The following is a 21338-nucleotide window of genomic DNA, read 5'->3' as shown; positions in this document are numbered from 1 at the left end:
TAGTAATGCGTCCGCCCAAAGTCTGTTTGTCACTGGCGTTTGTTGGAATGTTCATTTGTCGAAGCGATCACTTAGAAATGGCAGTGGCTGCACTCTATGCCAAATGAAATTTATCATTTGCGGCGTATTTATAAAAAAATTATGCACGAATAGTCAGAGTGGCAGCACTGGATGTACAGAATTCTGATTAATAATAAAGTTGACGTCAAGAATGTGGCATGCCTATTTAGCTTGTCGTTACACAATTTGATGAGAAAACGTCATATGGTCCATTGAGCGAGAAAGCCGTCGTCCCGTGTGTGGAGAAGCACCTAAATGCCCATTGGCTGCGAAGCAACGTCACAAGTGCACCTCCACGGAGTTCTCGTTGGTTGCTACGCAACGGCATGAGCGCTCTTCGATAGAGCAGATCGGTCAAAAGGGAACACGTACTCTAGCGCGCCATGCGTTGCGTGAACCAAGGAGGTTATGAAAATGAATTCCGGAGTGGGCAGCACTCATACATTCTTACCCCCAGAGGGGCAGCCAGCGCTTGCTCCTACTTCACCCTTGAAAGCATGTTAAACTACGCGAAGAACAGTCGGAGTTGAACTGCTCTTGATCTGTTAATAGAAATTTTAGACTAATTAGAAAATAATAGAATGTCGTCTCCGGCTATAATATTGCCATAGGCTGAGTACTAACATCCATATCTGCGACACAAGCTGGCAAGACTTTCAAGCTCTAACCTAAAACCAGCGACACAGACAGGTACATCGAGAAGTATCTGTACGTGTTCTGGTGAATGTCATCGGAAGCGAGATGAAAGCGCTGCCGGTTTTCGACATGTTCGTACGTTAATCGATTCCCCTGGTATGATGTATTTGGCCGGCTTCACCTTTAGGACACCATCTCCCCTCCAGAGACACTGTTACTCACGCTCTTTGGCCGTTATAGCCCTTGCACCATAAAACACTATTAAACAACAATCTCCACTCCAAAAGTATTTTTCAAACTTCCTAGGCGTGAACGGATAGGACACTACCGCGATGCATATCCATCCTCGCTCTCGCTCTTGGAAGCCTGTGTTATCCGCATGTTCCTCGTCCGCGCAAAATCTTGCCTGGGTTCTAACTACGCCTCGGTAAGGCCGAATAAAAAATTTGGAGGACACTTCAGCTTCGCCTTTAAGAATGGTACGCGATAGCATTAAAATATTCCTGACTTCTTCCCACTCCTCCAGGTGACTGCAGCTTATGTAACCGTAACGTTTACTGGGAAACGCTGGCGGCGAACACTATGCACGAATGCGAGCTTTCTGTTAGAAACGCGTCCTCTTAGGTGGACCGATCCCGGAGAGTCTCGCCAACAATATTACATCATTTTCAGGTTTCTGTGATTGTTTCGCACATTTAAATCTGGGAGGATTTAACATAAAAGGCATGCGCTTTCGGCGTTTTGTTTCATGACATTTGTTTGTGGGCTGTCATTTTCAAAATTCTGAGGAATAACTTTGTGAAGAATGTAAGGCAAGGTACGACAAATTTTAGGGACAGAATGGTGTTGGAATATGCCCTTCATATACCGCATGTCATATAGCAACGTGTGGCATATACATATGCCAAAATATATACGGCAATTTACGCTCATGGACAATTCCACCGACACTGACACCAGATTTTCTGCGACACGGGGCCCTTAACGCGCCAAGCATTTCAACGCGCTTGTTTGCCCGCAAGGAGTTCATAGCACGAATGCCCATTCAGCGACCTACAATTGGACAACAATGCTTTCGCATTCAAAACTCGCAAGAAGTGTTTAGGTGTCCTCGTATGTTATTGCAATAGCAATTATAGCGGACGCTGCAGGCGTCAGAAGGGCCCTGGACGGGCAGAGTGCGTTTGGCTGCAACGACGACGTTGACGCTGCGCTCAATCATATAGGTGACGGAGCGAGGGCAGCGTTTTGCCTTCGCCTGCTGGCACGAGCGTTGTACGCAATATAAGGGCACTGCCCTTCATCATGAGAAATTTAAGCGTACACTCTGATCTGAGCATTAAACGTTAATCTAAGGTTATCTTACATTTCTTATGGGAGCTGACTAGAGCCGACGGTTTCTTGTCGGTCTCGTCCTGGTCTTATCCACAGAAGTGTAGTCTCATCTCGTGCCGCATTGAGATGCGATGCCTGCAAGGCCACTATGGAGAGATAGCGATCAAACGAAGGAAATGACGCTAGATTCTGTGCTTATCATACTAGAGCTTTGATCCGCCTGGTAGTTGCCAGATCGTTGTTCCTTCTGCCTAGTAGCAGTTGCCGTGCTTGCGGCGTCACGCGAACATTTCGCCCCCACGTGTATCCGGAACACCGTCCGAGGATTTCAAGCGCAACGCTAATTACTCTGCCATCGTGGTTAATGTTAGCTCTTCGGGCGAAACTGCCGATATTTTCTCGGCACTTTCATGTAGGACGTCAAAATTTCAAATTAAGAGCACTAAAAATTACGTAGTCCCTATTATGGTGAAAGATAACACAGCCTTCAAACTCATTTTGTACCAAGGGTGGCTTGCACGAAATATGATTTCAACACTGCGGTAATACACGCTCGCTGGATCACCCGCACTTTGCATCTAGTGAAAAGCTTATTAAATATACTGGTCGGAAAATTTCATTTCAATATCACAACGCATATTTCAGAATATTGCGGCAAACTCTTTAGAACAAGCACATGATATTGCCGTCATAAAATGAAGAAACGAGACATGGTTTAATTAAAAAAAAAGGACTCGTACGACATTATGATTCACTTTTTTAGTTATAGGTGTCACTACACATGATGAGGTCTAACGCTTGGTGTGTCAGAGAGGCTGACACCTTCTACTCGGTTGTGGCAATGGAAAAGAAACGTAATACGGCTTACTACCTAATAGGTGAAAACGAAATCAGGAAAGAAACTATTTATGATAACTCACACAGAACTGTTCACTTTTAGAAGCTAGATCATGATGCCTAAGAACGCGTAGTCACCCGTCGTGGTTGCGTAGTGGCTGTGGTGTTGGGCTGGTAAGCACGAGGTCGCGGGATTGAATCCCGACCGCGGCGGCCGCATTTCAATGGCGGCGAAATGCAAAAACACCCGCGTACGTAGATTTAGTTGCATGTTAAAGAACCCCAGGTGGTCGAAATTTCTAGAGTTCTCCACTACGGCGTGCCTCATAATCAGAAAGTAGTTTTGGCTCGTAAAACCTCATAATTTAATTTCTTAGAACGCGTGGTTACAAAGCAAGGTACATCAAGGAAAAAGAAGCGTGTGCTTGCTGCAGTAAACCTAGCGATACGATGTAACATGTTTTAATAAAATGTAAAGATATCTACCTAGCTGTCCGTTTAGGCTTCGCTAGTCTTTCGAAGCCCGTGGATTTCAGGATATCATGGGGAACGTAAATATATATTCAACCCAGATTAGTAAAATATTGGCAGTGGCTTAGCTCGGCTATGCCAGGATATACGTAGCGAAAGCTAAGGCGTAGCATGGTTAGCCTTGGTTAATCTTGATTGCAGTCCAGGTTAGTCTGGTTGTCTAGCTATGCTGCGGCGTTTAGGCAGTCGTTCGGCGCGCTGTTCGTCTGTTTCCTGGGCGATTCGTTTTCACTTCATCTCGCTCCGATGTCAATTCCAGGCCTCCTCCTGCTTATCAGAATTGCCGCCTTCCATACTGCCGCCTCAACTGTGGTCGCAGCGCACGCGAGCTCTCCTTTTCAATCCTCCGACATGTTATCAGACATGTGACGCAGATGGCGAAGCGAGCGCAGTCGAGCGCAACGATGCGAAGCGCGGTGTGACGAGGAACACGGTGTGACGTCATGTGCCTCCTCGGAGCACGGCCACGGCGAAATCGCAAGTTCGCTGCTAGTAAAACTCTTGCTTTAAAATTTGATGGGAGGTATGGTGGCAGAAAAGAAGGGACACCACAAACAACAAAGTCGCACCAAAACAAAGTTCCCAATAATGGCTGAGAAATTCCCATGCGTAGGAATTTTTTGCCTCTTAAAATATACGTGAAACATTACGCTAAATAAGAAAAAAAAGCTCGGTGCCGCGACCCACCACTCCGCTTCAACAAGGATGGTCATAGCAACCATCCATCCATCTAACTGTATGATTAGAGATGTCACGATTTCTAACTGCATGTTTAGCACGATGTCACGCATCTGCGGGATATTTTATTGCGACATCACTTAGATGTAAACTCAAGGCGAACTACTGCCATCGTCGGGGTCATTGGGGTCGCCTGAATGTTCCGTATTAAGTACAAATGCGATTAAATCGCGGCTGCGCGCCGTATGCAGTAGGCGATAGAGATAGCGTGCGAGTGTGAGCCGAGAGGGATGGTTGTTTGATCGTGGCGCGCGAGCGAAGCGGGTGCGAAGGGTCCGCGCCGCTTTTTAAGGCGGCGTGTACCCTTCCAGGGAGACGATTCCAGGGAGACGCCAGAGCCACTCCTTTCCCTAGCTGAGAGCGGCGTCACCATGTATCAGAGCACCGGCATCATGAGGCGCTGGCGATGCCCGCTATTTCTCCAAAATTTGTCCTTGCGTGGTTGCTGTTTCACTGTGGTTCGGTGGTCAGGTAGCCATCGAACCTGGTGCTGTTGCGTGGTAAACTACCACAACCTCGACAAAAACTCCCGGCTCCTGCAGCTGTCTATAAAGTCTTACAGTTTCACAGGTAAATGGTATGAAAGGAAACGCAGGCAGGTATGTATAAACGCCATCCACATAATCAATAAGATCAGAAGGCGAAAGGTCATCTGTGTATGTTTCATCCCTCTGCAGCTTGTTTCATCTGTAGCCGATAATTTTACCTTGGCAGTGTGGGATGGCGCCACGGCTAAATTGAAACAAATTCTGCTCGTTCTTGTAGGCACTAGACTAACCGTCCACGTACAGGAAAGTAACGCACTTGAACGCTGTGCAAAAAACGCGTCCATTACGAAATATTACTGCTAACGACTGAGAGGTTTTAGCCAGAACAGTCATGCATACCTTCGGTACCGCCTGTATTTTCATCGAGATATTGTACCAGTGGCTTACAAACCGCCGCCGAGCTAGGGACACCTGAGTGAAGGTGCGAGCTACTGGTTCCTGTAGCCTAGGTACGAATTTGAAGCCTTTCATAGAATGTTCAAAAATAAGTTGTTCAAGTACTTATTTTCCTTATTAAGAATTCGTGCAAGCATTACTAGGCAAGCCTCAAACATGAAATAGCGGAACGAAGTAATCGCAACGCTTCCAGTCCATTTGAGTGAAGGTACGGGTTAGCATTTAAACGAAGCCAGCGCGCCGTCATAATGCGAGTTCGATTCCTCACCAAACGCACAGCCTGGAAAGGAATGGCGAAAAGTCATAGCTTGAGACAACGAAGCCAAATGCGTCGCTGGCATCTCGATGCAGCGCCCAGAATCTTGTCGTTCAGTATTCCAAGTGGATAGTAATCACAATGAGTTCAACGAGCTTTTTTGTACAACAGGAAACATTTATTTTGCAACAGTATTTAACAGTATGGACAACTGAGCGTAAGCTCAACAAACTGTTCTTTTCCTCTTCAGCGTACCATGTTTTCTGATTCAAAGAATAATTTCTGCAAGGAGAAAAGAGTACACATGACCCATTAGTATCGGAACTAAGGGCGAACTTTAGAATTTCAACGTATTCTATATTGTACTTACACTTCTTCCTGCGGAGGAGGGTGTTGTAGTCGAAGGGAGTGCCAAGGCCGTAGCCGTAGTTCAGGCCGTAGACACCAAAGCCGTGGCCGAGGCCGTAGTGCCCAGCGCCGTAGCCGAGGCTTCCAACGCCGTAGCCGTAGACTGGGGCCGCCTGGTAGGCAGCGAAGGCTGGGGCAGCATGGGAGACAGTGGCCACAGCTGGGGCGTGGTGGACGGTGGTGGTGGCAACAGCGGGGGAGGCGTGAACGGTAGCGACAGCTGGGGCAGCGGCGTAGCTGGCGACTGGGGCAGCATGAGCGACTGTAGCCACAGCTGGGGCAGCGGCGTAGCTGGTCACGTGGGACACAGCTGGAGCGGCAGCGACGGTGGCAACAGCTGGGGCCGACTGGAAGACCTTGGTGACAGCTGGGGCAGACTGGTAGGTGACGTGGGACACGGCTGGGGCAGCAGCGACGACTGGGGCGCTCTGGTAAACCTTAGTCACAGCTGGGGCGGCCTGGTAGGTCACGCCGGAGACAGCTGGAGCAGCGTAGGTAGCGACAGCTGGGGCAGACTGGTAGGTGGTGACAGCTGGAGCAGACTGGTAGGTGGTGACGCGGGAGACAGCTGGGGCAGCAGCGACGACTGGGGCGCTCTGGTAAACCTTAGTCACCGCTGGGGCGGCCTGGTAGGTCACGCGGGACACAGCTGGGGCAGCGTAGGTAGCGACAGCTGGAGCAGACTGGTAGGTGGTGACGCGGGACACGGCTGGAGCAGCGGCGTAGGTAGCGACCGCTGGAGCAGCGTGGTAAGTGGTAGAAACTGCTGGGGCAGCGGCCACAACTGGAGCGGACTGGTAGGTGGTCACGCGGGACACGGCAGGAGCAGCGGCCACGGTGGCGACTGGGGCAGCGGCGTAGGTAGCGACAGCTGGAGCAGCGTGAACAGCGGTCACAGCTGGATCAGCTTGATATGTGGAGACGGTACGAGCAACAGCTGGAGCAGCTACGGCGTAACTGGCGGCTGGTCCGTAGGCAAGGCCGTGGCCGACACCGAAGCCAGTTAGGCCGGAGTAGCCAATTCCGTGGCTAAGACCATAGCTAGTGAGGCCAACACCACTGCCGAGGCCAATACCGCTGCCGAGGCCGACACCACTGCCGAGGCTGTAGCCACTACCATGAATGAATCCAGCAAGGGCGCTGGAGGCCAGGGCCAGGATGACGCAAGCACGGAGCTGTGAAAAAATAATTTAGAATATGTAAGATTATATACATCTAATCTGAATGCCGTCGCGATAGTTTAAATGCTCGGACAGGTTTTTTTTTTCTTTTCTGAAGGACATTTTCTTGTTACGCTGACACATTTAGTACTTACGAGTGATGGTTTCGACGCGGACGGAGTCGTAGGATAACATTTAGCTAAGGTAGAGAACTTTTTTTTTGCAGTAATATGAGTTGCGCGTTGGCCTAGTTGTGGCTTCGTATGTTTTACGATAAGTGGCGCATATTAGGACCTCGAGAGTAGTCTTCTGTTAATGTAGGGATTTAAAGACAGGCAGGTTCAGGCAGAGCCACAAGTGAAACAAGCTTTTGTGTGAAGAACTCTGTCAAGTTCTCCAAAATGGCGTAAACCTTGTCCTAAGTGCGCCTTTGTTATGCATTGCCGGATGAGGTACTTTTTTACATGATTAGTGACATTTATAAGAACCATGTTTTTCACACATCTAGTTCCCTTTCTTCTATGAACGCGGTATTTTTTAGCAATCCAATCGCATTCGTTGTGACTTAAATTTACATTAAATGGAGAGGAGAGTTTGCGTCCTGAGCTTATAAAATTTAAGATTTCTCATAGCCAATAAAAATGCCGAGAAACTGACTCAGAGCCACATTTTATTCGTTCAGTAAGCGGATTAACTGGTCATAATAATGATTTTTGGAGTTAGTGTCGCATCAAGCAATGAAATAAATAAAGAAAAGTTTAAAAAATATGAAAACAAATGAAGGATCGCCATGCGTTTCATCACACTTATGCGCCAATTGTGAAGTGCAAATTGCATACTCTATGTTTAGATGGGTATGTGGTCGAGACTACCACTGAAATGATTGCGCTTTAAGGACTTTCGGGGAGCCTAGGTGAGACGCTCAATGCAGAGTGCGCTTACCATGGTTGTGGCAGTTGTACCGTTGGCTAACCAAGGACTGCTGAAGTTTCACCGTCTCTGACTCTCTTATATACGCGACACGAGAAGTGGGAAAGCGACGGCGAAAGCATACTGAGTCAGTGAGGGAGAGAATGCAAAAAAGAAAAGGCGACACCTGCAGGCAGGCTATCCCTCGTACCTAGCTGCACGCACGTAGAAACACAGATCCGGTTGAGAATGCGCCTAACATTATTTTATGCAGGAAGAATGCTGATCACCGCTTTTTTTAATTTTCAGTTATCTTAAGTGCTGCCTCCTTCTCTGCCCCCTTTTAGAGCACTTGCCACTGTGTCGTAGAACCTAGGATATATTTTCTTTTTGCCCCCAGTAGGCAAAGCTGATGAGGCAACAAGTGCGCTCCGAATAGTGGAGCGCGACAATTCGCGTTTAACACCGCGAGGATTCAAGAGTGCTGATACGACCGCTCGCATTACAAGAGTAGTTTGTATGGGGGATTTGCGCTTCCCCCAAGCGTTACATTGATATTGAGGAAAGTGCAAGAGTGCGTCGGCTGCGTTATAATGTGGGTTTTGATTTACTGCCTTCTTTCCTACTCTAAAATTTAAATGAGTACATGTCTTGCTCGTGTGCTACTATGCAATCGGGTATCGATAAATCCTACAGGGGAACTCCTAACACGACTTTCGTTGCTGTCCCAGGGGCCGCCCATAACCCCAGTTTGGGGAACATTCAAGGAACACTATTAAATTTTGTTAGTGGTGATAGCACAGTGAGATGCTCAAGAAGAGGCCGAAACGGGTGTTCTATTCCGATTGCAATTATATGGACACTCAAGAATCACTTTGCCTTCGGCGTAAGCGTCGCCATCGCCGTGGTGTTCAGTATCAAGTCCAAGCGCGACAACACCGTCGCCGCATGGCGTTCGCTGTATGTACGAGTGAAACTGCACCAGGGGAACCGACCATTGCGGTTCAATCTCGCCCAGCAGAAAGCGAGGAAACACAGAGAGGAAGCGCGCCCTCTTCCGTCGCCTGCGAGGTGCCCAAATTTGCATGACAACGGGGGGAGGCGAGGGAGGAGAAGGGGGGGGGGGGTTCGGTGCCCTACTCCGGCTCTAACTGCGTACGCCGTGGCTTCGCGATCTGCGTTCGGGCCAGAGTCTAGCTGCGTCGATGGTTCGTAGCTTTGTGCGTGTTCTGTGTTCTCGGCGCTCAGTATGCGTTGAAGCGATAGAGATCAAGAAGGTCTCTTCACTCGCAGGTGGTGGCGCGCTTCCTGACCCAAGCGTTTTGACAGCGAGTGTGCGCAGTCAATGAGTGGGATGTGCTCATGTTATCTGCGCGCACCAACACCACACATGTTAATTTAGTTGGCAAGCGAATGCTTCTGATTCTTTATGTGGCCTCATCAGCTCATCTTCAAGTAATGTTGTCTGCCTAACAGAAACGTGGCGTAATTCGTCTGTTCTAGATTCTGAGATACTGCCCCTCGTTCCCTACTTCGACATCTTTCGCAAAGATCGAGACGATGATACTCGTGGTGGTGGTGTCCTTATCGCCACGAGTCATCACCTACGTTGCATCCCGGCTACCATATCCCAATCTCTCGAACTGCTTTGGCTTTATTGTACTGCATCGTTCCCGCGAATCCTTCTTGGCATTTGCTATCGCCCTCCTTCTACTGACTCTTCATTTTTGCCGCTTTTCCACGACGTCCTATGCAATATAACTACCTGATATCCTAACACGCCTGTGCTACTATTAGGCGATTTTAACTTCCCACCAATCGATTGGTCTAATCTGGCTTCCTCAGTATCAAACAATAACGTGGGTAGCGAGTTCGCGAACACGTGTCTCACATTTGGATTAACCAAAGTTGTGAAACATCCCACTCGTACTACAGACCATTCCTCTAATATATTGGATCTGGTACTAACTTCACACCCTGATAATATTTCCCCTATCTCGTACCTGAATGGCCTCAGCGACCATAAGATAACGCTTCTTTTTCATGCCATATATCTAATCAAACAAAACGAAAAAAAAACACTCACGCTTTACGATAGAGGCGATTATGACAGCATGACCCGAGATTTAACCACCTTTTATGATAAATTCACAGCTGACTTCTACCTTCGTTCACTTGAGTCTAACTGGTTACTGTTCAAACCTGAATGCTTGCGTCTGGTTAAATTATACGGTCCTACCATAACAATTAATGAACAGAAACAATCCCCATGGTTTAACAACACACTAAAACGACTGAAAAACAAGAAAAAAACGTCTCTTCCGTTCTGGAAACTCTTGTCAATCCGAACTTAAGTGGGAAAAATACTACCTTGCAGTCAAACAATATGACACGCAGGTCGCAAAGGCCAAACGTGATTTTTTTTTTCAACCACGCTGCCCTCTATGTTGCACAATAAACCAAAACGTTTCTGGCAATGTATTAATCCCCAGTCGTCCAACACTGTTTTTCTACTTGACAGTCCTGCATCCCCAGTCCCCGAAACCGAGGTAGCTGAAGCTTTAAACACTGCATTCTGTTCTGCTTTTACTAATGACTACGCTGAAATTCTTCCCACTTTACCACCTTTCACTTATTCTTCTGTGGCAAACATTGCTTTTAATGCGAACAGAATTATTAAAATCATAGATTCCTTTAAAAATTCGTCCTCCTGTGGTACTGATGGCATTAACTCCAAGGTTTTAAAAAGCACTAAGCACATTAGCAGTCTTTTTCAAACGCTAATATTTCAACAGTCTCTCAGAACGGGATCAGTTCCCACTGACTGGAAAACTGGTAAAATAATTTCCATCTTTAAATAAGGCGACCGTACAAATCCCAGAAACTACCGTCCAATTTCAATCACCAGTACTAGCTCGAAACTGATGGAGCACGGTATACATTCCCACATTGCCACTTTCCTTTCCTCTGTCAATTTCTTTCATCCTAATCAGCATGGATTTCGCAAAGCTCGTTCTTGCGACACACAACTTGCTCTGTTCCTACACGATTTGCATTCTCATCTCGATCGCAACATCCCCACTGACGCTCTCTTTCTGGACTTCAAAAAAGCCTTCGATAAAGTTTCACATATTCTTCTCCTGCATAAACTCTCGCACCTTAGTCTTCACCCAGACACCTTTAAGTGGATCCGTGAATTTCTAACCGAGCGCCTTCAGTTTGTTTCCGCTAAAGCGATCTCCTCAATCCTATCTCCCGCTCTATCCGGTGTGCCCCAAGGGTCTGTCCTTGAGCCTCTCCTCTTTCTCATATATAATAATGACCTTCCATTTAAATTATCATCCAACATACGCCTTCTTGCTGTTCCGCTGTTCAGGAAGACCTCCTCCATATCCAGGCATGGTGCAGCAAATGGTACATGTCCCTCAATGTCAGTGAGTGTTCTCACGTGTGCTTTCATTAACGTCGCAATTATGTAGTACCGTCCTACTCCCTTAACAACTGCACTTTAACATAATGTGAAACATATAAATACCTAGGAGTGCATATATCTAGTGACTTATCTTGGACCCATCATATAAATCATTTAACCAATTCCTGCAACCGATTACTAGGTTATCTACGCCGTAACTTGTCATCAGCACCTCCCTTAGTCAAACTACTAGCATATAAAACCTTAATCCGAACTAACCTAGAATATGCTTGTACTATTTATGACAACCACCAGGTTAATATGATTAATACCATTGAATCGGTTCAGAACCGAGCGACCAGATTCATTCTTTCTGAGTACTCCTATAACACAAGTGTTTCAGCCTTAAAATCGAGGTTGTATCTTCCCTCGCTCACCTCGCGCCGCAAAAGTGCTCGTCTTCTTTTATTTTTTAGGTTCTTTCATTTACAGCCCACAGGTAACCAGGCATCATTCCAGCGCATCGTTTTTCCCTCCACACACATCCTAATGCTGTGCATCTACCACGCGCCCATTCCACTACGTATCAACGTTCTTTTTTGTTATACACAGCCCGTGAATGGAATACCCTTCCTTCTGACATCGCACTCATCACTGACATTTCTCGTTTCAAAGCTGCCATCGAAGACCATCTTTCAAGTCACATAACCTAACCAGACACGCCGTTTTTTTCAATGTGCCCACCCCTCATGTAATGTCCTGTTCAGGGACCTTTGAGGTATAATAAATAAATAAATAAATAAATAAATAAATAAATAAATTGATACGGCCCATAAAAGGGCTATCCTTACTTCTTGTGGCTGTCTGCTAATTTGCTATCGCAGTCGACGCTCGTTCTTCGTGCGAAACTCGGACTTCCTTTTTTCCCATGTGTAATGCAGCGTATGCTAATTTGGACGGACACTAACAGTAATAAATACACGGTGGGAGCTGCGGAAAATTGCCTTTCACAGGCGGTATATGCACTTTCGCACACATACATTTTGTGGAGAAATAGAGTTATCGCACGCCTAACCATGTAACGTACACTTGTAAATTAATTTTTGTTACCGCGATTATGGTATAGGTTTCTGTCTGAAATGCCAGGACGGTTGTATTTAATCACAAGCACAATTTGCTTGATTCGCTAGCAGCGTTTCTGTTTCGAGATATTCATCCTCATATTTGACGCTCAGTCAGCAACTCTGGCCCACTGAGGGCCACAGAACTGCACACAGGGGAAAAGTATTTTGTTGCTTTTTTTAGCCAGCTGACAGAATAGTGGCGCTTTTGAAATGGCTTATTACAAAATATTGATAGCTCTTATAAAATTTGTAATTTCTCTGTAAATTTCGTTTACGATAGCCACAAAAATTGGCCTTTCCCATTCAGGCTCTGGCTTTGCCATAGAAGTTAGTGCAGCGCTTACGTAAGCGAAGGGCACGTTACTTTTTCGTGTACCTAAGCAGCAAATCGGTAGCGTACGTTCGATAAGTCATCATTGCTATAATTATTAATAATTATTCTATCTTCGCTATAATATTTCCTTGTCGGGGCTCTATATGTCTTTATTTGTGGCAATATTGCTACGGAACCGCCGCCACAGTGTGGCTGCACTGAGGAGGAGGAAGACGACGTGGGCCCGCTTGATATAGCGTCGCCATTTTGGCCTTCCCTTATGCGTCCCTGTAAATAGAGTGTACATAGCATTAGGCTTCAGCTACACGTAACATTTATTTGGTGGAGGTGGACGTTCCCCGTACCCGTCATGGAGTTTCGCAGCGGTCGCAACGGCGACAGTGCAACTTCGGCTCCTGCTGGCGGCACTTCATCTACACAACCGTCTCCGCCTGCCGCCCCGACCTACGTCGCCGTTTCCCCCCTCGGGATCCTGGTGTTTTCAACGGAGTCGGCAGTCCTGATGTTGACGACTGGCTCCGCTTATACGAACGTGTCAGCACCAGTCACAGGTGGGATCCGACTATTATGCTTGCGAACGTTCTTTACCTCGAAGGAGCTCCACTTGCATGGTTCCAGACTCACGAAGAGGAGATCTCGAGCTGGGATCGCTTCAAAGAGAAGCTGCGCGACCTTTTTGGCAATCTGTTCGGTCGCCAAGTCAATGCCAAGAAAGCCCTTTCCACACGTGTACAGACGTCGAACGAGTCCTACTTGTCGTACATTCTCCACGTCTTGGCCCTTTGTGCCAAGGCTGACCCGACCATGTCTGAGGACGATAAGGTTAATCACGTCCTCAAAGGCATTGCTGACGACGCTTTCAATTTACTGGTGTTTACGAACGTCACCAGCATCGATACGATCCTCAAGGAGTGCCGCCGTCTTGAGCATGCTAAAAGCCGCCGGGTATCCCAGCACATCACGCGGTTTCCCAACACAGCTGCTACGTCATCCTGTGAGGACCTCTTCCACCAGCCGTCGCGATGTGACAACTTGACCCGCATCATTCGTCGTGAGGTTGAAGCGGCACAACCGGCGGCCCCTTCATTCCCGTCACCTGATCATTCTCCGGTGACAATCTCCTTGATCCAGGCCATCGTCCGTCAAGAGTTGTCCAACGTCGGCCTGCACTCCATTCGTTCCGTATGCTCGAAACCTCTCCCTCCACGCAAGGCCCCACCGCGCCCTTCTTACTCTTATGGACAGCGCAACCCCTCCGAATGGCGAACCGTGGACGACAAGCCGATCTGTTTTTACTGCCGACGCATTGGGCATTGCGCTCGCCACTGCCGCAGCCGCTGGGCTTCTCCGACACGCTATTCCCCTAATTACCACACTCGCCCCTCTAGTGCATCCTTTTCCTTCGCCCCTTCTATGCCACTCCATCATCTGACTCTGCGACACCTTTGACACGACCCCGTTATTCCCGCTCGCCTTCTCCCGCCCGTCGTCAACCTCGTTCGCCCCCGTCTCGCCGTGCTCCTTCTCCGACCTACTCGCCGCATCCCCGACCGGAAAACTAGACAGTGCAGCTTCTGAAGACGAAGCTGCAATGACGACATTAGCACGAAATCCTCGCTTCATATAACCCACGAACAAGAATCTTTTGGACGTTCTCGTCGACAATGTACCTGTGTGCGCATTGATTGACACCGGGGCGCATGTGTCCATTATGAGGGCTGCTCTTCGCCGTCGGCTCAAGAAAGTTCTGACGCCCGCCCCGAACCGAGTTCTACAAGTCGCCGATGGAGGGACTGTCGCTATTGTTGGCATGTGCTCTGCCCGACTCAGCATTGCTGACAGACACACCGTCGTTCTCTTCACCGTCATCGAGCATTGCCCTCACGAACTCATTCTCGGTCTGGATTTCCTTGCCAATCATTCTGCCCTCATTGACTGTTCGGACGGCTTCCTTCGCCTTGACTTGCCTCTTCTTGCCGGCCCTGTGGACCCGTCTCCAAGCCGTTTGAGCTGCATGGATTTTATTCGCCTACCACCTCACTCTGTGACCACGTCGACTTGTTGTCCTCACCAGCTCTACCTGACGGTAATTACGTGGTCGCACCAATTCTTGCAGTTGTACTTACACGTGGTGCTACCGTGCCGCACACTGTGCTGACAATTACTGAAAACCGCACCTGCCTTCCCCTTGTCAATTTCGCGCTAACCAGGCAAGTTCTGCCTCAGGGGATTTCATTGGCTATAATTAGCGCTTTGCAGGATGATGAGATCGAGCCATTCACAGTGGAAGATCGTCACAGCTCAGCCCATACCGTGACATCATCGCACGGTACTGACGTCGACATTGAGAAGATGGTTTCCTTTGACCTTACACCTGCTCAAGCTGAAGCTGTTTGCCGCGTTCTTGAAGGCTATCGCGACCTTTTTGACTTTGACAATCGACCTTTAGGTCAAACGTCCATCGGATAAACACTGGCGATACGAACCCTATTCACCGACGTCCATATCGTCTTTCTGCGTCAGAACAAGCTGTTATCCAACAGGAAGTCAAAAAGAAGCTTGCAAAGGACATTATTGAGCTTTCCTGTAGTCCCTGGGCTTCTCCCGTCGTAGTTGCCAAACAGAAGGATGGAACGTGGCGTTCTTGTGTAGATTATCGCCACCTGAACAAAATCACAAAAAAGGACGTGTACCCTTTGCCATGTATTGATGACGCTCTAGACTGCCTGTACGGTGCCACCTATTTTTCTTCTATCGACTTACGGTCTGGCTACTGGCAGATATCCGTCGACGACATGGACAAAGAGAAGACTGCATTTGTTACCCCTGACGGCCTTTATCAGTTGAAGGTGATGCCGTTCGGTCTCTGTAACGCGCCCGCCACCTTCGAACCAATGATGGACTCTTTGCTTCAGGGGTTCAAGTGGTCAACCTGTTTGTGCTATCTGGACGGCGTCACCGTTCGCCCACATTTGACACGCATCTAGACCTTCTTTCAGCGATTACTGATGTGTTCCACAGCGCCGGTCTCCAGCTGAACTCGTCGAAATGTCACTTCGCTCGCCGCCAAATCACCGTCCTTGGACACCTCGTGGACGCCAGATGCGTGAGACCTGATCCGGACAAAATTCGCGCCGTTACGAACTTTGCTGTTCTGAAGTCTACCAAGGACGTTCGTAGTTTCGTAGGGCTATGCTCTTATTTCCGACGCTTTGTGAAGGATTTTGCGACCATCGCACGTCCCCTTACCGACCTGTTGAAGAAAGACGCCCCATTTTCTTGGGGACCTGACCATGCCGCATCTTTTTTGCAGCTGGCTACTCTCCTTACCACGCCTCCAATTCTGGTCCACTTTGGCCCGTCTGCCTCAACGGAAGTTCGAACTGATGCCAGTGGTCACGGCATAGGAGCAGTGTTAGCACAACGCCAGCGTGGACATGATCGCGTTATAGCCTATTCCAGCCGACTTCTATCACCCGCCGAGCGCAATTATTCAATCACAGAGCGCGAGTGCCTCGCTGTTGTGTGGGCTGTTGCGAAGTTTCGTCCATACTTGTACGGACGCCCCTTCTGTGTTATGACTGATCACCACGCGCTCTGCTGGCTACCATCGCTTAAGGACCCCACGGGATGACTCGCTCGCTGGGAGTTACGCCTGCAAGAATATACCTTCTCCGTTGTATATAAGACGGGAAGCTTGCACCAGGATGACGATTGTTTGTCCCGCTACTCGGTCGACTAACCAACTGATGCGGGCGCCATCGCTTGCGTTTTCTCTGTGTCCCAGTTGCTTGAAATCGGCAACGAGCAATGCCGCGATCCTTCATTACGAGCCCTCATCGACCATCTGGAGTCAACGCCTGACCACGCCTCTCTCCGGATGTTTCTCCTTAAGGAGGGGACATTATACCGCCGCAATCTCGATCCACACGGCCTTGACCTTCTACTCGTAATTCCATCGCACCTGTGTTCGACTGTCCTCCAACAACTTCACGACGCTCCCTTGGCTGGACACTTGCGCGTCTCGCGCACATACGACCGTGTACGACGTCGATTCTTTTGGCCGGGTCTTGCCCGCTCCGTGCGGCGCTACGTTGCCGCTTGTGAGCCCTGTCAGCGCCGGAAGAAGTCCTCCACACCTCCAGCTGGATGTCTCCGGCCAATCGACATGCCACCGGAACCCTTTTTCCGTGTTGGCCTAGACCTGCTTGGACCGTTTCCTCTCTCGGGCTGCGGAAATAAATGGGTCGCCGTCGCTACTTATAATGATCCGCGGTACGCAATCACCAGAGCCCTCCCAACAAGTTGTGCTACTGACGTTGCTGACTTTCTGCTCTATGACATAGATTTAGTGCACGGTGCTCCGCGCCAATTACTCACTGACCGTGGCCGCAGCTTTCTGTCGGCAGTCGTCGAGGACATCCTCCGTTTCTGCTCGACGAAGCACAAGTTCAGCACGTCCTACCACCCACAGACCAACGGCTTAACGGAGTGCCTCAACCGGATTCTCACTGACATGCTTTCGAAGTACGGCGCGACCGACCACGACGACTGGGATCTTCACTTACCAATATGTGACGTTCGCGTATAATTCACGGCGTCACGACACCGCCGGCTGTTCACCATTTTATCTCCTATATGGCCGAGAACCCGCGTTGCCCTTAGACACTTTGTTGACCTCGGCCAAGCGTTCAGCCACTGAATACGCCCCCGACGCGATCGCACACGCCGACCACGCGCGCCAGCTCGCCTGCACCCGTCTCGAGGCTTCACAGGAGCGTCAGCGACGCCTCTATGATTGCCAATATCGCGATGTGCACTTTACTCCTTGTTCTCTGGTGCTTCTCTGGTCACCCATTCGACGTGTGGGCCTTTCCGGAAAGCTGCTGTCGCGCTACACTGGCCCATACCGTGTGGTGCTACAAGTGACCGATGTGACGTATGAAGTCATTCCCGCCGACCTCTCAGCGTCATCGTAGGCTGCAAGTGACATTGTTCACGTGGCGGGACTGAAGCCATACCACACACCTTTAACCGCAGATGTGTAGATTAAGCACCGGGATGGTGCTTTTATAAACTGCCGGGGGTGATGCTACGGAACAGCCGCCACAGTGTGGCTGCACTGAGGAGGAGGAAGACGACGTGGGCCCGCTTGATATAGCGTCGCCATTTTGGCCTTCCCTTAGCGCCCCTGTAAATAGAGTGTACATAGCATTAGGCTTCAGCTACACGTAACAATATAAACTCATTTGTAATGATGTCGGAATTTCCTTCCCTTTATGCGTATTTATATTCCGTTTGGAGCACGCCATTAACCTTATTGGAAGGTGAGCGCTTCGTCATTTGTTTCCCGTATTTGGCGCTGTTTAGATTTCGATGTCGGATCTTTTAGTGCTATTGCAATTATACGGCCCACTCCAAGCAAATTTCCACCGTTGTCTCCACCCTGATGTTACGTATAAAGTCCAAGTGCGATAACGACGCGCCCGCGTGCCATATGCTGTAAGTGCGAGCGAAAGCTTGCGAGGGTGATCCGAGGAGGATGGCGGCTTAATGGAGCGGCGCCTTCTCGCACTAATAGGAGAGGAAGGCTGGCAGGGTGCGCGCCGCGTTCTGACTCGCTCAAGGGGCGGGGACTTCTGCGGGGGGGGGGGGGGGGGGAGGGAGATGTGCGCGCGCAAGGAGCGAGCAGGTTAGTGCGCATCTAGTGTTCTGTTCCTGCGGCGAGCGCGCGCGTCCCATTTTCGAAGCAGTCTACGCTGGTTTGCAAGGTTAGCCAAACTAAGATAGATGATGGCTTCGTGAGCGCTTTGTTCTCGCGCACCCAAGGGCGCTATAACATAAAGCTGTTCCAAACCTTTCTATTCCAATTCTGCAATCAGCCCTACGCGATTTGTTAAAAACTTTTTGCACCACCCCCACTTCACCTGTCTGTCACGCAACGTCACGGAAACCGCGATAGCTGCCCGTCGGATATGCCGCGTAGCACTGATTATGCATGGTTATACCGAACAAAAGAAAAATAGTTATTTCGGATTCAATGCTTTTGCCATTAGTCCTCGGCTATTCGTCAAAAGTTTTCGGGCTGCAGCCACTTCACCTGCCTGTCAGGCGACCTCAAAAAAAAACCGCTGAGAGTAAACGCGGCGAAGTGACGTGTACGCATTTAATATCCATTAATACGCCGAACAAAATTGCACTTTTCTTCTGAATAGCCGCAGGCTGCCCTGTTCCGAAAAGAATAAAAGATGGCTGCCGCCTATCCCTCAGGCATTGGCTACTCGCGCCTGCCGGAGAGCATGTGTATATTTGCGTACAATAAAGCTTTTTGCGTGGCCGTGTAACGTTTTCAAGCACTTTTGGCACGTTTACGACCTGGATCAGCCAACTATTTGATGAGCATCCGTTTTAGCGGTTCTTAACTTGCACGCCACCGCGATTTTCCACCAGCCACTTCAAGCTAAGTAAGCGAAAGCGGACCAATAGCAGACGCCCGTACCACCGTCTTCGCCCTGTTATCGATTTTCAGTGCACTGGCTCAGACCCAACGAATTCCTCTCCACTTGAGAGTGCTCCTCGCCGCTTGTCAGCATATTAGATATAAACGGCCACTCACTGTAGGCAATGTTATTAGTTCTGAATGCAAACAAAAGTGAGCTCCTACAAACGCGGAGAGCGTTTGATTGGTCTGTTCAGACAACCCTGCGGGTCACTGCCCGATGCTTCCGTCGGTGGTTACGCAAATATGACGTTAGGAGATTGGATTAAAAACATATTGGAATAGTTTTACGTTATAGGGACCCAGTTCGCGTTGAGGCGAGAGGCAGCACGAAGGGGAAGCGCCGCTAGCACGTACTGCCGCTCTTCGTCCCACCAGCATTCTGACAGCGAGTGCCCGCGGTCATCGAGTGATATGTGTTCGCATCCGCCTGTGCGCGCGTGACGGCGTGCTTGTTAATTTAGTTAGCAAGCGAAAGTTTAGAGCAGTTTATGCATCTGATAGAACGCATATCATTATTTCGTATATCTGTGTAAGACTCTCCTATCGCTATCAATGGTTCGCATGCTGGTCCAAATTGTGACTTTATTTTTCGCGGTAGGAATGATGAGGAGAGGTGTATGCAGAAGGAAGGACGACGTGAGAAAAAGCAGTATGGTTCGCAGTATTATTCGCCCATTATATCAACTCAAAACATCTAAGCGGCAATCCTCATACAAAAAAACAAGAACAATTGCATCAGCCATCGGCACCGTTCTCTCGCATTTCAAGTCATGTAGACTTGAAGTCACTGTACGATATCAATGTTAGCGTCCTGTATGAAGCCGAAGGCCTTGCTCGGCACAGCGATCACTGCTGTTGCTAAACCATGATCTTTAATATAATATTTGTGTTTCCACATCGTCTTATTGCCCTGAAAGTGCGTCAGAACCACTAGAAACTGCCGCCGAGCGATGCCATGCCGTACAACTCGGAGCGCTCTCCCATGCTGAGGCTTCTCCGTACATATTTTCCCCGACCGGGTTAAGCCAACGCTTAACTCACTCGGAGTTAAGTACAACTCGGAGCACTCTCAACGTGTGCACAGGCTGCAAGAAGGCCTGTGCACTCCTCCGTGACGTCACCAAACTCCGCCCCTACGCAGCCCTTCGCGATCGTTTAGCAGACGACTTTGCGGCCGCTTTAGCTACGCATAGCTTTTTTTCTGACGTGAAGGAAACTTAGAAGTAGCTTTAATGAACATAAAAGAAGTCAATACGGTGGCCATTGGGGGTAAAGCCATAAGCTTCATGTTTTAGGGGCATTGCGCGATGAATTCGCGTTTTGTTTTGACCATATATTTCGCACATATATTTGTAGTGCATGCTGTCGTGTTTTTCTCATTTCTTTTGTTGCCGGTGTGGAGAACATGACAGCTGGTGGTTGCAGTCAAATGGTACGCACGTCACGCATTTGTTTGAACACACCTGACGGTTTTGTAATCTTTTGCCCTGCGTCAGGCCACTGAACAGTTGTGTTTAGAGGGAGAAATGTGCGCTTTAATTTGCTGTTTCTCGTTGCCCGGGGCTCACCAATTTACGAAACATAAATATTGCAGCTAGCAAGGATTTTTTACCAATATTATTCAAATGTATACGCTATCCACATTTTCAAGCAGAGTGATACCAACGCGCAAATATATTCTGAACAACAAAGACATTTTATTGCCGGTCTGAACGATTGAATACATTTCAGCTTATATATACAAACAAAACATAAGCAAACACAAATACAAATGCATATAAACAAATACACAAATACAAAGACATCATTTCAGAGTAACTTTCCCTTCGTTCTATCTGATTTCTTTTTCTTTAGTTCTTCATTTCTCAGAGCAGCATAGTTCTTAAGCAGGTTGTTTATTGCTGGAAGCCAACATTTTTCATTATGAAATCTGGAGTGTGGCCAACTCCACAGGCATCAAATTCTTCGCTATCGCTCAGCAAATACATAAGCACACTAAGTAGCATCGCTCGCTGGTTAGTTTCAGCATGAAACAGGGGCTCATGCTCTTTGCTAGTAACAAAACGGAAAACAACCTTCGCGCAGAGGACTGCGTGAAAAACAGCTGGCTGCGGGAACTTCAGTCCACCTCGACTGATGCTCTCAATCAGCA

At 48.6% G+C, this 21338-nt stretch overlaps 1 protein-coding gene across 1 annotated transcript; it reads right to left on the bottom strand.

Moving 5' to 3' along the window:
- Positions 1-5508: 5508 nt before the first annotated feature.
- LOC142574070 (uncharacterized) lies at positions 5509-7869 on the bottom strand. The gene is made up of 3 exons (XM_075683240.1): positions 7848-7869; positions 5708-6920; positions 5509-5619 (listed from the first exon to the last, which is right to left on the bottom strand). Coding segments are annotated over exons 1-3 (1218 nt in total). The 5' UTR covers positions 7851-7869; the 3' UTR covers positions 5509-5617.
- Between the last annotated feature and the right edge of the window lie 13469 nt (positions 7870-21338).

This window comes from Dermacentor variabilis, chromosome 3 (assembly GCF_050947875.1).
Source record: "Dermacentor variabilis isolate Ectoservices chromosome 3, ASM5094787v1, whole genome shotgun sequence".
Lineage (NCBI taxonomy): Eukaryota > Metazoa > Arthropoda > Arachnida > Ixodida > Ixodidae > Dermacentor > Dermacentor variabilis.
Note: the sequence above shows the minus strand (reverse complement) of the source record. Positions and strands in the feature narration are given on the sequence as shown.